The following is an 18,065-nucleotide window of genomic DNA, read 5'->3' as shown; positions in this document are numbered from 1 at the left end:
GTAACTTCAATCTGAGCCACGTTTGTGGGCGTTTCTATGCAAAGTTTATACGTTTGTAGACTTTGAAGCCCCTCGTGCGTGAAGTACAAGTAGCGCGTCCGCTCGCCGTGACAGCCCACACGCAGCATACTTGAGCCCATGTTATGCTAAACTGCGTTCAGGGTGGCGGGAGGGAGCGCGGTGGGTTGTGAAAACACCGCTAATGGTGAGTGGGGTAGCAGGAAAGTAAAAAAATGCGGAAATAGCGGCATACGCAGTACTATACACGGGAGGCTCCTCAGTAAAAAATACAATAGATAGATATGACATGAGAATACAATGACCTGGGTGAATTAGAATATTCACAGGCATAATAGATATGTAATAAATAGATACTTTATATCTATATATATTTATATTTATATATGCAATAATAGCAGTAATAATAGCATTTGAGGCAGCAGTAGTGTTCAAGATCCCGCTGTGAATGACAATGAGGATGACAGGGTTTGCTTGAGAGATGAGGAAGAGCATCACATGTGGATCAGATTTGAATGAGCCTGTTGATGAGCGGGTATCGCAGAGACCGGGATCTGACAAATTCTGAGCCTGGTGATGTGATAATATGCAAATTAGATGAGTACATTTACACTCATCACAAACTTTGGGTCACACTGATGATTTGACTCATTTACATCAGAAAATAAGCGTTTCTTCCTGTGTTTTCCGTGACGAGGGTGTACGCATGAAGCGCAAAATGACGGTTCTGAAGCGTACGAGATGTCGCGAGATTAGAATGCGAGCGTAAATTAGCCTGTATAAGCCGCAGGGTTCAAAGCGTGGGGAAAAAAGTCGCGGCTTATACACTGGAAATTACGTACGTATATGTATTCGGGGTGGGACTCTCTGGCCGCCTCACGATTCAATGCGATTACGATTCAGAGGCCTGCGATGCGATGATGAATAATAAGCCACGGTAAGACACTGGAGGGCTTTGGGGGCAAAAAGCTAAAGAATTACAACGAGAGCCAATAATAGTTTTTGCTTTTGTTTAGTTAATTTTTCATTATTTACTTTATTTTGCTTAAACAATTGTATCATGATGCAAATATTTTTTGCTTGCCTAAAATATTTGTCCTGTGTTTTATTCTGATTATAGTCAAAAATCACAAAATTATTCAATGACCTTGAAAAATGTCTACATTAAAAGTATCTTTGTCCGTATCAGTGATTCTGCATTTACATGTATCGGATCAATGCCAGAATGTGTAGTATCATCCAAAAGTAATAAAGAATCTAATTGTTTTATAGCATGATAGATTTGGTGGTGCAGATGGAGAGGTGGCCTGTTGGTTGGGACCTCAAGATGTCACCACGTGAGCGGATGTGAAAGGACTTTTGATTGAGTTGGAATCTCTTGCATTGCTCTCCATCACCTCCCTGACCTCTCCACGGGTTCCATTGGGCGACGCTGATGTCAGAAAGCTGCGGAGCCAAGTGTCAGCTCAGTGGAGAACAGAGCGACGAGGAGGAGGAGGAGCTGTGACAGGTGAGCTAATGGCTTTAGGGGAGAAAGGGATGAAGGCACCGGCTGTGATCTCTTTACACAGATTACAACTTATTAAAATGAGGAACGGATGCAGAGTAAATGAATTGACCTAAAACCCCCTCGTGTGTGTGTGTGCGTGTGTGTGTGTGTGTGTGTGTGTGTGCGTGTGTGTGTGTGAGAGAGACAGCAAGAGACTGCATCCACTCCCATGCTGACTGACAGCCGCTGTGCTTGTCTAATAATGGTTGGAGGCGCTGAAAAACCCTGCAGGTTCAGAAGCTGCCTAAAATTTGGGTAGAAAAAAAAGCAAGAGCTGCTGTTGGAAGAAACAAAAAAACAACGTAATAACCTCTTATAATCTCAACATATGCAGCCAAGGAGTTTCTGGGTTTATGTTTCGTATCTCATTTTGTAATCAGTACGTTATTTTATTTGGTGAAAGGGTCTCATCTGGTTGGAAATGACATGTGGCAAAATAATATTAGCTTTTTTAATCCTTTTTTGACATTCTGGCAAAAAGTTCCTTATCCCAAATTATTTATATCTTTTACCAGTGCAGTCATATCCAGTGTTCATTTCTTTAACACCAATTAATTATAATAAAATATAAAAACAATAAAAATGATTAACTAATTTAACTTTGGATTATGCTAGAATTTACCAGCATCCTTTAGAATCACAATTTTTTTTATTTGTATTTTTTTTTTCATTTTAATACAATTAATAATGAATATGAATAATGTGGCATTTAATTGTACATTTTACATTGTACGTTTTAATACATACTGAAAAATCTAAGTATGTGGGGGGGCCACTTCAATATTTTTATTTTATTTTATTTTTTGTAAGATGGCAAAAAAAAAATTATATTTATTTTTTTATTTTTTTTATTTTTTGGACCAGTCCAGCCATTAGGGCAAATAGTGTTGTTGATCTAAATTCCCTTGCGTGCTCAACAGCTTTGCTCTGCCGGGGAAAAGTGTGAAATACTCTTCCCCTGTTATACAGAATTAATTTGACCTTATTTGATATTTTGTTGTTGTGCAAATTTGGAGTGGTCGAACCGGAGCAGGAGGGGATAGAGAAGAAGAGAAAATAAAACAGAGGGGGGAGTGCGGGGAGAAGAGGGGGACAACAAAGACAGAGACAAGAACAACAGCAACAACAACAACAATTGCGACAACAATAACAAAACAACAGAAACAAACAGGACTACATTAGCAAATGTCTGTGACGGCCATAAAGACCATGATGGAGAGGACAAAATAACATCAACAATTTTTTTTAACACTAATTAATTTGAATAAAACGTAAAAACAATAAAAATGATTAACTAATTTAACTTTCTATTATGCTAAAAGTTACCAGCATCCTTTAGAATCATGCAAAAACACAATGTTTGCCTGGGGTATGAATAATTTGGCATTTAATTGTATGTATGTTGATCAATTTAATATGATTTTTAATCCATACAAAAAAATCAAAGTATGTGGGGGGCCACTGTGATATTTTTTAAAATTTTTTGTAAGATGGCAAAAAAATATATATATATTTAAAAAGAATGCTTTGTGCAATTACTTATTAGTATTGCTCTATTTTTGCCATTTTTGCTGTTTTTTGGGGGGGTTAATTTTATTTCTACATCATCAACGTATACGCCGATATCACAAAATATGATGCATTTTATTAAAGTAAAGCAAACTTAATGATCCCACGATCCAATTCAGGCCAGGCAAAGTACAATAACACAAGTACATGTTTTTTTATTTCATCATTCATCATCACTGCAACCACATAAACAGTATGACACCACAAGCGTGTCAAACATGCAACGCAACTCAGAAGGCACACTTCCTCACCTGGTGATGGGGTGAGGGTTAGAGGGTTAGGGTTAGGCCAATGGATAGGGTAGCAATGAAATGTTTGAGTGGCGACACATCCTTACACCACAGAGTGGAGATAAAGGTGTCATCAGATGTCACTGTGACCTGATACTGGCGCACGGGAAGGCAGCTGAGCAGCAATCATACAACATACTGCACCGTTATGCACAAATATCTTGAAAGTCCACTTAAAGTCATACATATGCATTTGAAAATAAGGAGCATTTTAGATTATATAGATTCACTACAGGCAGCATGTTGGCCACACAGTCAGGAGATCATGAAGATCTGGGTTCGAATCTCCGCTGGGCATGTCTGTGTGGAGTTTGCATGTTCTCCCCGTGCGTGCGTGGGTTTTCTCCGGGTACTCCGGTTTCCTCCCACATCCAAAAACATGCATGTTAGGTTAATTGGTGACTCTAAATTGTCCGTAGGTATGAATGTGAGTGTGAATGGTTGTTTGTCTATGCGATTGGCTGGCGACCAGTCCAGGGTGTACTCTGGGATAGTCAGCTGGGGTCGGCTCCAGCATACATAGAAAATGGATGGATGGATAGATTCACTACACACAGAGTCAAATATTGCAGTAAAGTATTTCTTATTTTATCAATAATTGTGATGATTATAGATTCCAGCTAATAAAAAAACCCAAATTCAGTATCTGATAAAATGTGAAAAAATTCTGAAAAAAGAAAAAAAAGTATGGTAAAAAGTAAATCTGGCAAACTAGCAGCTTGTGCTCTAATCAGCAAATGAACTGCAAAAACTTCCTGAGACTTCAACTGATGTCTTAGTCTGAATTGAACTCCTGAAATCGCTGAACTTTGGCATGATATTCCAATTCATTGAGATGCAAGGTCAGGATGTTCCACACGACGCTGCCTCTTTGAAAGAAGGAGAGTCAAGCAGAGGTTACGACCACGGTGTAATCCAGAAAAACCTTTGATGAACTCAAAACACTGGACATAGCTCTTCAAGAGCGTGCACACAAAGAACAATGATAATTGTATCATCTGCTCTAATGGCAGCTATTACGACAATAGAGATAGTGACCTGGAGGGATGGGCGGAGGGGGAAGGACGCGCCCTTTACGGTGACCTTTGCTCGGGAAACGGCAGCCCGGCCAAGAGTCAGGGCGCCAGGGATGCGCCACCTCGTCTGCCCCTGTGAAACCTCCATTCATAGCACAACACAACGGCCACGCATCAAATGACCCTCTGGGTGTGACACTCAACCTTTGACTTAACCTCCGGACTGCCGCTCACAGCTGCAGCTGACCTATTTGGGTGGGTAGGGTCACAGGCTCGGCGGGGTGGGACCAGGGGTGATTGAGAACTGACCTGCAATTGTGAGGTGTTTCTAATACAGCGCAACCTCGGTTTTCGTAGGATTTGGTTTTCAACGAAAATGAATGCCAGAAATACAGTACGTCTTGGTTTTCGTACACTGTCTCGGTTATCGTACGGTCAAACAAGAATGGTGGTGGTTCTTCTAGAGTTGGGACACTATAGACGGATTCCAGCCAGGGAATCCATCTGTAGGGTCACCTAGCATACACCTAGCATAAACTTTTCCAAACTCAAGCAGTAGCTTCAATATGTACCGTCACCTTACGGTAGTGTCCTGAGGCATTGTGAGCGCGGCGCCGATGCGCTGCGGGCGAGTGTGTGGTGAAGCTAAACGCTTGCCGGCTCGTAGCTAGCCGATGTGGTGTGGCGAGGTGTCACTATGCAATTAACGTAGTTCTTGGGCGTGTTGGCAATGTTTATAACAATAATAATAACAATGTCGCTGTAGTTTGGTTAATATGTGGGTCACATTATGTAAATGCGTTGTTGGCGGTTTTGGGAGTTTTTTTCCGAAGGAAGTGCATCCCGTTAAGTGCTTTCTTAGCTGCCTCTTTTTAGCTGTTTTTTATATCTTTAGAACGCACAGAAAAGGGAAAGACGTGTGTTCATGTAACATAAGGATAGCCAATGATGGGCTCTGCTCTCTCCCTGTGTGTGACAATGGCGCTCTTTATAAGTGTATTTTACAAGCTTTTTGTGAAATCTAAGCTGGTCAGTAAATGAGAATATGAAATAACCTACAGGTACATATTCAACCCAGAAGATTGCATTTTGGTTTGAGTTGAGTTTACAGGGACGCCTTTGGTTCCATGCCAAAAATACCAGAGTGAACGCTAAGCAAATTACATATTTACATATTTTGATGTATGCCATAGTGTGTAAAAGCACTGAACAGTAATGTTAGCACTAATTGTAGCGGTAACACTGGCTGGTCCACTCAACAGGAAGGCAAGGCAATGTTGCCATGAAAATGACTCAGTCCAGACTATTGTACCATTCAAATGAAGAATCAAAGCCATTCGTTGAGTACATGATTGCTATATTGTTGGCTGACAATAACTGCGGTAGTGTTAATGGTTCATGCATAACGGCTGCTCCAACACATCTGTAACAAAACTCAACTGAGAGGATGGAACATGCAAGACATGTATAAGCATCAAAATACAGAAACCCAATACATTGTGTAGGAGGCAAAAATACATATAATATCTGATATATATATATAAAATGCTGCTTGTTAGTTCACATATTATATATATATATATATATATGATGAAAATAGATGAAAATAGAGCATATATATATATATATAATATGTGAACTAACAAGCAGCATTTTTTGTCATTTAAGTGGAAACATGGAAAGAACAATTGGGCGACTATATACTGTATTTTGTGCATAATGTCTATCTGACATTTTATGGAACATCGTCAAACAACTACATAGAGTTGTGTGATGTAGAGGTGTGTGTGTGTGTGTGTGTGTGTGTGTGTGTGTGTGTGTGTGTGTGTGTGTGTGTCACTGTTTGTGTAAGTTTTGGAATTCTGCTCAGTTTATTGGCAACTGTTTTACTGTTTAGCACACAAGTCATTGAAACTGGCCTTGGAGATAATACAGTCAAGTAGGTTGTCTGAAGAACTCTACTCTAATAAGGACACTGGCTGTGTCTCAAATCAAATACTTCCATCAGTACACTTAAATATGTATACTGTGTGCACTGCATACTTAGTTCCTGGGGGCGCACATTTTGACAGTGTAGCGCTGTCCTAATTTGATTACTGTCATTGTGCACTTACCTGTAATGACCATCGCAGTATTTATCTGCTTTATCTGCTTAAGTGTGAATTTTAAGTGTCCCTCCCCTTCCGCTATGTAGCCAAGATGGCAATGATTCATCGCTGCACACTCAACCATTAGGGACGTGTTGTGTAGGGATGGGAATTGTTTACATATTATCTGATACCCGTGCAAAATCCGTACTTTTGAACCGGTGCTTAAACTGTGCCTGAACTGGTACTTTTAAAAAGTCCAAAAACAATACCTTTTTATTTAGATAATTTTGTATCACGCAAGCTGAACAGGTTAGTAACTGAAATACTTCAGTGATATAAATAAAATGATAACTACCGGTAAGCCATAAATTCAGCAATATGAAGTAAAATCCACGCTAAATTGCCATAATTATCACAGCAACACCACCAACAGTTCAGAACACAGGAAATGTGCAAGAAAAAAAAATCACCTGCGTGTGTTTCTGCTTGTAATGTTCAGAATGCTTCTGTCTGTGAAGGCGCCTTACTTGCCGTGACCGTGATTGGTTGATAATGAGGAAGTGTTGTGTTGCTGTTGTGGACAGTACTACGTAGCCGTACAGTGAGTTGTGTGTGCGGTGTTGGAATTGAGCACTACTGTTTGCATTTTAAGGTATAAATAAAGTTTAAAAAGAGACTTGCATGACCTTACTTGCACAATGTCGGCTTCAAGCGCTTGTTGCAGATGGCTGACTGTGTATTAATTGAGCCCCGAAATGAGCCACTTAGTTTGTTGGCCTGGTTACTACCATTAATGCCGGCACTGGTGCCAGTATGGAACCGAGTTTTGGTACCCATCTCTAGTGTTGACTGCAACATCTAGGTACGGGAGACGGGAGACTGCATTTTGCCGTACTTCTCAGTGTGAATGCACAAAATGTTAAGTAAGGAAGTGGCCGAATTGAGACACAGCCATTGAGTTGTTGGATTAGGTTTGTTCTTAGATGATCACAGTACGGTCTCTTCCCTCCTCCATTCTGAATCTTCCCCAGCTGTCTTTGGTGTTCCACTCTGGACATGCTGACTGTCCATCATGGCTGCCAGTTTCTGCTCCAGCTTCCACATTTGCTCCCGGTACTTCCTGCGAATGTGTCGGTAAGAGCTCAAGGCCTTACTGAAATGGAGAACATCCGAGAAGATTCCTTTTTACACACCACTTATGGAACAAATGAACATTATTATGCTGCTTTCATATCATCTTCCCTACTCCTTTGCTCCCCGTTTGGGAGAAAAGGAGCTCCAGCGGTCACTTCTGAAGTTCCGGGGTTTTTGTGACGTCATGAAGGAAAAAAACTCCTTCCTCGTGGACACAATACTGCCTCGGACCTAGAGTGACTTTAGACGCCTTACACCTCGGATGCTGCACTATCACCAATGGGTTTCGAAAGGCTGAACTGTTGTGTGATGAGAAGGACAGCTCAAGGTGAATTGTTATTTTGCCTAGAGGCGAAAAGCGACAACGAAAGGGAGAGACTGACAAAGGGTGTGATGAAGGAATTGTTTAGGCTACGAGAAATCTTGTCACGTTTTAATCTTGCGAGATCTTGTGACACCGCTAACAACAAAGCATCAAATGTACAGCATATACTGTATGTAGAGTACAAACAAGACTGAAGTGCGGTTGTTACGGTAGCCTGATGACCAGGCTAAAGGCTAGACCATGGCTGAAATTCTGTCCATTCTATCAGTCATCAATCGTTATCATTCATTAGTGGTGAGTAGCTTTACAAAATGTGTTTAATAAGTGTGTGATGTATATAATGAACGTAATCCCCGCAAATTGCGGGGATCTCCTGTGCTGTGGAGATGTGTGGTTGATGTGTGGATGAGTCGAAGAGCAGTTAAATCAACAGTTTACTCTCCAGTCGGTGAATATTCTCATTCATCCAGGTCATTGCATTTTCACGTTATTGAATTGATCGCAACTGGACTGTTTGGGTTGTCTTAGAAGATGTTTTGCCTCTCGTCGGAGCAGGCATCATGCTCAGTGACTAGATAGGACAGGTCGGGTCTGACTCGAAGGGACATGTCTAGTCCGAGACTAGACTAGAGGCATTATATGCCTCACACACTTACCTATCTTGTCCAGTCTCACTAGTCAGACTAGAGCTGTCCTATCTAGTCAGACTAGAGCTGTCCTATCTGTCCTATCAGCTCTACTCTAATCTCAGACTGGTCTAGTCTCAGACAAGAGCAGGCCCATCTAGTCAAATTAGAGCTGTCCTATCTAGTCATTGAGCATGAAATATTGAAGCCTGTTTGGACGAGAGGCAAAACGTCTTCTCAGACAACCTGAACAGTCCAGTTGTGATCGATTCAATGAGATTTTAACCTCCACTTATCAAGAAAATAACCAAACAAGGCTCAGTAAACCTACAGTCACTTGTAACTCGCAGCTGGAAGTCTCTACTCTCCACCCTGAACCGCAAGTCAGGCCCCCACTCAAGACACAGCCTCTTGGGCATGGACAGCCACAGCTCATTAGCATTAAAGCTACAGACATACAAAACAGCGAGTTCCCAGTAGGACGTACTAGCGCTTTTAACCAGCATCAAATTTGAAATGTCTATTCAGTATTTTACCTGTGAGCTTGTGTGAGCCTTGCAACATGCTCATCGTTGTCCCTCCTGTTGGCAGCGCTGTCAGCGAGGGTCGGGTTGAATGGGTCATAAACTAAAGCCAGTCTCTTTTTCAGGGCTTGCTCCCTAAAAACATAGATGAGAACCACACGAATGTACAATTTTTAACTGTAAAGTCATTCCAAAAAGAAGAATTTGATGTCTTGAGCTCAGACCAAGTATAGTATAATTGAGCAGCTTAGGTCAAAACCGTCATCAAGTGTAAAAATAAGTTAACCATTGCTATTAGTGAGATGTAAAAACAATCAATGCTTATGGCGATTCTGAAGCTTACACGCTTTAGAGGTTCCACTGAAAAAGAAAACAGTGTAGACATCTCTTATTATGAGGTACTTCGTGTTATGGTAATGGTTATGGTTAGAATCGCCCTCAAATACATTTTAAAGCAAGGCCTGAGCAGCAATGTTTAACACTTCCAACTACCAGTTCAGATGACTCGTTGACTTGCATGTGAGTGAGAGACAGCATTTCTGAAGGCTCCACTCACCTCTGGAGGACAGCCTGCAGCTCTTTTAAAATGGGCCTGGTCCTGAGCCCGGCCATGTCACCCTCACTGCACACTTTAGCGGCATTCTCACACAGCCTCTGAAACATGCACAGGAAAACATATTGTTCATATTTCAGAATCAATTAGTACTGTATCACTCACTGTATTATATTAGCAAGATTACAGATATAGAAAAATAGATTTGTGAATGGCACATAGCCTTATTTTGAATGTGTAGAGGATCAACACTGGGTTCATTTCATGTCATTTTTTAAATGAAATACATGTAAGACATGTATGATGTGACAACGCCGGTAAGGATAAAACACTTTGAATTTCTAGAAAGAAACACATCCGTTCATTTACCGCAGAGTTTGTCCAAAGTGCGGCACGGGTACCATTTATAGCTCCTTTTTTATTGGCCCACAGCACAGTGTAGAATAAAATTCAAAATAAGTTTGGAAAAAACAGCAAAAAAAAGGGAAAATACAGTAAAAAGGCAAAATATAAAGAGAAAATGATGAAATAGTGCTACGAATAACTAATAACACAAAGCTTTGTCTTGAATACTGTGTACAGTGTTCCCTCGTTTATCCTGGGGGATAGGTTCCTAAAATAGCCCTCAATAAGTGAAATCCTCGAAGTAGCCAACTTTATTTGTTTACGATTAAACCCCTAACCATACACTTTAAACACTTTTCTCACATTTCTCTCTTGTTTAAACACTTTCAACGTTCAAATTTGGACACAAGAAATTATTAAGTGACTCACGCGTATTCACTGCTCTGACTGTGCCTGGTACCGTTCCGCTGTAGCACTTTTGTATCCTTGTTAAAACATATTGCTCCTGCCGTCGTCCTACTCCTCGTCCTATTCCTCGTCTTACTCCTTGAACCGAAGATTCAATTAGCCGGTTAGCTTCTTCTTCTTCTATTGTTTGTTGGCGGTCAGCAAGCAGCTCACACAGTTAGCTAGTTTACTAGCAGGTATTGACCACAACAGGAAACAGAACGAAGGAGATTGATTGGTCTACAGCCAATCAGGACACAGAACACAATGGGCGGGTTCTCCCTTAGCCAATAAGAGCTTTTGTGGCTCTATATTTAGCCGGCTATTGCCTGCTGTGGGTTCCTAATGTGCTCGTACAGGCACGTAAACATACTGAGACAAGGTGGAAATGCACTGTCTTGAACTCTCACATGACTACACAACACCCTCTACTGGTAGCAGTAGCAAATACAATAACAGACACACACAACAGAGCACCCATTGATTGCTCTAATACACCACAAGGACTCAGAACACAGTACACGTTCATACTCTGTTAAAAAAAATATGCAAAATTGCACTTTAAAAAATCTGCGAAAGGTGAACCGGGATGTAGCGAGGGAACACTGTATACAAATATAATGTGTTCTTAGCCTTTTTACAAAAAATATATTTTAAAAAATCAAAGTTTCCCCATGCATCGTTTGAATTTTCAGTATTTGGCCCTGTCTGGAAAAAGTTTGGACACCCCTGATCTACATGAAGTAAAAATGGACAGCTGCCACTCTTTTGTACGTTGTACACAATGTTGGGGTGCGTTTTTATCCATTTGTGAGGTCAGAAGTCACTTTTGCATCTCTGCTCAAGTTCAGTCTGAATGTGTTTCCCACAAAGTTCTTCCGCACCAAATGAATCCAAACATGTCTTCATGGAATTACCTTTATGTACAGTCACACAGTCCAAGCTAGGTAAGATGAAGACTTCTGAGGAAGGACTGGTTGAATAATTAGAGATTAAAAAGTGTGTCCTTTCAAAGCGGTGAAGAGGGTGTGGAATGTAGTGCTAATCTGTGATACGGCCTCCTCAGCCCAACAGAAGACCTTCTTTGACCAAAATATCCCTGTCGGCCTGGAGGGATTCTGCTTTGGTAGATAGATGTATGATTTCCCATGTGGGACACCCAGATTTGAATCGGGTATGTCACGAAAGACCAACGTCCTGTTCCCTCTTGTACAATTCACCTTGACTTTGTATCACTTTGGGAAAAAAAAAAAGAAAAGTCAATGTGTGCTACCTGTTGCTCAGTCTTACAGTCCGCCAGCTCATCTCGGAGGCTTTCTGGAATACACGCTCCAGATGCTTCTTGGCTCTTTTGGGCCACCAGACTCCATTCTAGAAACCTCAGCTCTTTCTCCTTCAGACGAATGAGGGCACGCAGGTCCGACATCTCCTCCTGAACAAAAGCAACACAGACTGTAGTACAACTTAGCACTATGCTATGTTTCTGGACAGAGTGCATTTTTTGTGCGTGTGCCTGTACAGTCCAGAATTCCATGTACTGCATTGACTCCAATATAAGACCTCTCTGAATGTAAGATGTGTTTTTGGACCAAATGAATTTGATTTTAAATCATGTTTTCAATGTCAGTTAAACCATATTTCATTCGCCATATTCTTAGCTGCTCCACAGCTCTTTGATGCTTCATTGATCTGAAAATTAGCATTAGCATAACAACATCCTCTGTTGTTTGCTAAGGCAGTGCGTTTTCACACTTCAGGTTCATTTTTTTTTTAAGATTGTCATGTGACCAAAGGCTGCACAGTCAAAACATATGCAGAAAGTGAAGACATGATTGGGCATCTCTTCTGACTTATGTGATGAAACTCAAAAACAGAATTAAAATTTTAGGATTGTTCCTCTAAAACATACTTTTGCAGACCGCCATGCTACACGGACCATACATTCCGATGTATAAGCTGCACCCACTAAATTTAGAGGTAAAAACAGCCGCACCGGACTATAAGATGCGCATGTCCACGTCATAAAATGGCATATTGTGGCGTGCACGGCACCCTGATTCAGAAAAAAATTGTATATTTGGGTCAACATGGTCATTTTGAGAACACTGTTATTTTATTTTATGTTTTAAATTTTTTTTTAAATAAACTAAAATTGAATCTTCGTTGGACATCTCTGTGTGGAGTTTGCATGTTATCCCTGTGTAAGCGTCGGTTTTCTCCGGGTACTCCAACTTCCTCCCACAGTCCAAAAATATGCATGTTAGGTTAATTGTGGACTCTAAATCGCCCATTGATATGAATGTGAATGGTTGTTTGACTATATGTGTAAACTGCCTCTCGCCCAAAACTCAGCTGGGATAGGCTCCAGCATACCCCCGCAACCCTAGTGAGGACAAGCGGCATAGAAAATGAATGGATTAATACATGTAATTAAAATGAATTTAATTAAGTTTTAAAAAATTTAATTAAATTAAAGATGACACCATATGATGTAAAGTGAGATACACAACTCTTACCCTGGCTGTGATGAGCTCATGAAACAGAGACGTCTTATCTCTATGTCTTTCTGCAGGCTTGATGTTGTCTTTTGTCAAGTGTCCACCTCGCAGCCCAGCAGGGGAACCAGCATCTGGGTTCATCTCCACTCCTGCTTGGAGCTTTGGGAGGAAAATGGCCGCCCGGTTCCTTTTCAGGCGCTCAATTAACTCATGGAGCGCAACCTCTCGTTCACTGAAGTCAGGAGTCCTGGGGTTACAAATCGGTCAAAAAGGTCAATAATGAACGCGGCTGTTATTTTCTATGTGCCAGTGTGTCCTTGAAAACATCACCTCTGTGCTGTGTGTGTTTCCATCTCCTTGGTGACGTCTGTTGTTGTGAAGGAGGTCGACAATTCCTCACTTCCCATTTTCCCATGTTGAGCTGACGGACTGCAAGGCATCTGCGTGTCGATTGCCTCTGAGGGCAAGAAAAAACAACAGTTGGAGCTGGCGAACGACAACCACTCACACGATGCATACACACTAAAAAGTGGCATTCAAACACCTGCTGCGTTGGTCTGCAGAGGAATGCTTTGTTGCCTCTGAGCTTCGTAAAGCGACAGGAGCTCGCCGTATGCCTCTTCACATTCCTCACTGGGAATCCAAGAACACAGCACAAAGTCATATGGCTCTATCATGCCGACAACAAACTTTTAACAAGCGTGTTTTGTTTGCCTACCAGTTTCTGAGAGCCAAGTGCATGGCAGAGCAGTCGGCCTCCAGACTCTTCAGTGTAACGCTGATCTGCTCAAACTCTGCCCTCTTTCGCTCCAAAGCAGCAGTGAGACGTTCATTCCTGGCCTTCAGCTTTTCAATGTACCTGGAACACACCAGGGGAATGATGGATTGCTACTATTCATGTATGATTAATACACCCCCCCATCGTCAACACCTGAAATACCATCCAATGCAGGTCAACATATTCTACAGTATACCTGAACATCCACATCTTAGCTTAGTGTAATAAGTGACAAAGCAAATTAGTGTATTCATGTATTTATAGTGAATTTATTTTATTTTTACAATATGCCAAGGTGCAAACCGACAATGGCCCCCGGGCTCCGATTTTGACACGCCTGCAGTACCTATTCAGTCGTTCCATCTCAGTCTCCAGGCCAATGGGGTTTGGACAAGAACTGCCTGAGTTAGCCAAGCTGAGTGGTGAGCTGTCAGCTCCTGGAGAAAAAGGTGCTCCTGCTCTGGCTGCTCTTCTGAGGAGCAAAGGAGAACATGGAAAGGAAGAGGAGGCCCCAGAAGGACCTGACAATCTGTAAGAAGGAGAGCAAATCGCCGACCTCCAGGCCCTCTGGTGACCAACCTGCTGGATGAGACCAGAAGAACATACAGTAGAAAGAAAGAAAATAAAGAAATGAAGGTTTTTTTCCCTCTGGATTTAAAAATGATGGTGACATCCACCTTGTTCTTCTCATCTTCCACGTTGCTGATGCTGTGTGATCTCTGCAGTTCTCCTTGTAGGGGAGAAGAGTCCAGACTCTGATCCACAAGTTCCTCCTGGAATGTTTCTTTTGCCACATCTGAAGGACAAGAAATCCCAAATTCCTTTTCCATTTCGTCCAAAATCTGTAATCAAGGGACCAAATGACCCATAATGGCTCATAAAGGAAAACTGAAGAGTCAGAATTTCTTACACTGAAATTTTCAGCTTGTGATACTGTACTTTTTCATATTCATTTTATTTCTGTGTACCTTATCAGCCTTGGCCCAGCTGTCCTGAGCTGCTCTCAGATGCTCTTTGGGTCTGTCTCGGTCAGAGGATGTAATGGGGGCTGCCCAGGACCTTCTAAAATTGATGGAGTCCTCCACTGCAGTCAGAGCCCCCTTGAGTTCTGTCCAGATGACGCCACTGCCCCCTAGAGGAAGATATTTACAATTGACACATTTCTTTCCTGGCCTTTGGTTAAAGTTCACACACATGATCAAGATCAAGATGCACAGGCTGCATAAAAAAAAGTAAAAATTGTGCCACAGACCTCGACTTGGTAGTGAAGGATTAGATGTGACATAAGAGGAAGTGCTCTTCTCTGGGATTCTTCTCACCAGCCTGTGGGAAAGTAGGTCTGGAAACAGAGGACTGGGTGGTGGTGGTTTTAAATCACCTGGTTCACTGCAGAGACCCATTTGGAAGTTTAAGCTTTAAAGGTCATGTGACCTTTAAAGAGAGCATTTGTGACATTACCACTTACAGTACAGTGTTTGCCTCCTTTCTGATTTCTTATGTTTTTGCATGTTTGTCACACTTAAATGTTTCAAATCACCAAAGAAATGTACATTTTAGTCGATGACTACACAACTGAACAGTTTTTAAATGAAACTTTTTATTATTAAGGGAGAAAAAATCCAAACCTACATGGCTCTGTGTGAAAAAAAATCATTTTGTTTCTTCTTCAGCCATTCAGAGGTGGGCTTGCTGGTGTGTTCTGGATCATTTTCCTGCTGCAGAACACAAGTTGGTTTCAGCTTGAGGTCACCGACAGATGGCCGGACATTCTCCTTCTGGATTTTTTGTTAGACAGCAGAATTCATGGTTCCATTTATCACATCAAGACCTCCAGGTTCTGAAGCAGAAAAAACACCCCAGAACATCACACTACCACCACAATATTTTACTGTTGGTATGATGTTCTTTTCCTGAATTCTGTGTTATCTTTATACCAGATCTAATGGGACACACACCTTCCAAAAAATTCAACTTTTGTCTCATTAGACCACAGAGTATTTTCCCAAAGGTCTTGGGGATCATCAAGATGTTTTCTGGCAAAATTGAAACGAGCCTTAATGTTCTCTTTGTGCAGCAGTGGTTTTCGTCTTGGAACTCTGCCATGCAGGCCCAGTGTCCTTCTTATGGTGGAGTCATGAGCACTGACCTTAACTGAGGCAAGTGAGGCCTGCAGTTCTTTGGATGTCGTTGTGGGGTCTTTTGTGACCTCTTGGATGAGTGCTCGCTGCGCTCTTGGGGTAATTTTTGTTGGCCGGCCACTTCTGGGAAGGATTCACCACTGTTCCATGTTTTCGCCGTTTATGCATAATGGCTCTCCCCGTGGTTTGCTGGAGTCCCAAAGCTTTAGAAATGGCTTTATAACCTTTTCCAGACTGATAGACGTCAATTAATCGCAGTTAAGTTATGTTTTAATGGGTGGGCAATAACCTTTTCACACAGGGCCATGTAGGCTTGGATTTTGTTTCTCCCTTAATAATCAAATGTTTCCTTTAAAAACTGTATTTTTGTGTTCAGTTGTGTTTTCATTGACTAATATTTAAATTTGTTTGATGATCTGAAACGTTTGAGTGTGACAAACATTTAAAAAAATAAGAAATCAGGAAGGGGGCAAACACCTTTTCACACCACTGTACACTACCTTGGTGCCTTCAGTGACCCCATCTTCTTGTTCACTTCAGCGATGATGCTGAGCAGCGTACCGACTTCAGCTTCACATTGAGCCAGTTCTGCTGGTGTAGGCTCCGCGTCAGGATAAATACTCATCAGCTCCTTGTCACTTCCAGATCCTGCATCCAGACTATTGCTTCTGACCAAGCTGAAATCCTGCAAACCCATGTAACACTTCAGCTTTTTCTGCATAATACTGTGTACTGTTTTTTTCTTGTTTTTAAATATTTAAAAACAATGTTTGTGCACTACAGCCACTTTGAACTGATTCATCCTTGCATAACAAGAACAATGTTAAGAAGAAGGAGAGAAGCAAGCCGAAACGTCTACATAAACGAGTACGCTAACATCGCCAAGAAAGCGTGCGGCATTAAGGAAGCAAAGGAAAATTCAAGGCACCAAATGCAAAATCTACTTCAAGTTAAATGGAAGCCTGGAGGAAGCTAGATCTGCTTCTCCTTCCTACTCCTTTACAGACACGTTGAATGATGCAAATGAACATGAGATGTTCCTTCATGTAACTTATTAAGCATGTCTAAAACAAAAATAACATATTATACATTACCAAGTATTTTGCTGTTTCGAAGAGATAGTTCTTGTTCCATCCTATGTGTGTGAATCAGGTGTGAGTGAGTGTGAGTTAAAAATGCATTTATTACATCAGATATGTTGTACTGATTAGCGCCTATTGTTTAGAGTGGCGGAAAGTGGGGAAACCAAAACATCCTGGATCCAGCTTCCTGCTTTGCAAATATTTGTGCATCAAACGACCCCATGTTGTGCACAATAAAAGTTCAACTGAAGGCTTAAAAATCAAGAGCAACATTAATGCCAAACTGTTCCTATTTGCAGTTCCTCATCGTGGGGTGAATGTGTGTGCTTTTGCAGAAGCTCTTGGTGACATATTTCTCATTCCAAATGCACCCAGACAGAAAACAATAGACACACATTCCTGTTCTGCATGGCTATTCCAAGCATCCACTGGAGGAAATTCTAAGGTATGCCATTTTTATCACCGCAAAAACACTTAGCTGTGCAAATGTGAGAATAATCTGAAAAAGCAATGAAATCATTTCTTTCCTGCAAAAATCCTGATGCAATGGTCCTGCTAGTGTAGTTTATCTCCAAGGCATTCATTCAGCTCATTGCCCAAACATTTAGTCATGCAGTTTACAATGTCTACATTAGTTGTGCCTCGAGGATTCATTCAACATGATGACAGTTTTGTAAAAAATCTGCTGTCATTATGTGAAGTGACTCTTTGCAAAGAAATAGTGAGACATTGAATCATGACTTACCTCCATACTTGATAGTTGCATCAGAGATAAAAGACAGAATAAGATTTTGTCGTCACCGCACTTATTTTGTGTAGTTCAGTGCTCCGCTGCAGCAACAGGCCACAGTCTGTGCGTCTGCCAAACAGTGTTTAGTGTGATGAATGAAGTAAGTGGAAAGTCATCCCCACCCATTCCTCGTCACTTTGTGTCCTTTCCTGTTTTGTCCACTTTTTACTTTCCAGCCTTTTGACTTAGACTGTAAATGCAGGATGTGTGTATGTAAGTCTTATTACAGACTCATTACAGTTATGAATTATATTGTAAAAGTGCCTGTTATTACAGTATATCGTATTTTATTA

The 18,065-nt window shown here is 41.3% G+C and overlaps 1 protein-coding gene across 3 annotated transcripts; it reads right to left on the bottom strand.

Moving 5' to 3' along the window:
* Positions 1-3,266: 3,266 nt before the first annotated feature.
* On the bottom strand, positions 3,267-17,861 carry ushbp1 (Usher syndrome 1C binding protein 1). 3 transcript variants are annotated; one of them, XM_054790785.1, is made up of 14 exons: positions 17,728-17,861; positions 16,401-16,585; positions 15,015-15,148; positions 14,731-14,894; positions 14,440-14,604; positions 14,109-14,344; positions 13,703-13,843; positions 13,529-13,617; positions 13,315-13,441; positions 13,003-13,231; positions 11,760-11,918; positions 9,698-9,795; positions 9,154-9,276; positions 3,267-7,685 (listed from the first exon to the last, which is right to left on the bottom strand). In XM_054790785.1, exons 1-14 carry the CDS (start codon positions 17,746-17,748, stop codon positions 7,520-7,522), a joined length of 2,037 nt encoding a protein of 678 aa, XP_054646760.1. In that variant the 5' UTR covers positions 17,749-17,861; the 3' UTR covers positions 3,267-7,519. The 3 variants fall into 3 exon arrangements, with proteins under 3 accessions (XP_054646760.1, XP_054646761.1, XP_054646762.1); XM_054790786.1 differs by having other exon boundaries at positions 14,109-14,341; XM_054790787.1 differs by lacking the exon at positions 17,728-17,861 and adding an exon at positions 16,995-17,047.
* Positions 17,862-18,065: the final 204 nt, after the last annotated feature.

The sequence above is a fragment of the Dunckerocampus dactyliophorus genome, chromosome 10 (genome assembly GCF_027744805.1).
Source record: "Dunckerocampus dactyliophorus isolate RoL2022-P2 chromosome 10, RoL_Ddac_1.1, whole genome shotgun sequence".
In the NCBI taxonomy this organism is placed as follows: Eukaryota; Metazoa; Chordata; class Actinopteri; order Syngnathiformes; family Syngnathidae; genus Dunckerocampus; species Dunckerocampus dactyliophorus.
This window is presented reverse-complemented; position numbering and strand designations above follow the sequence as displayed.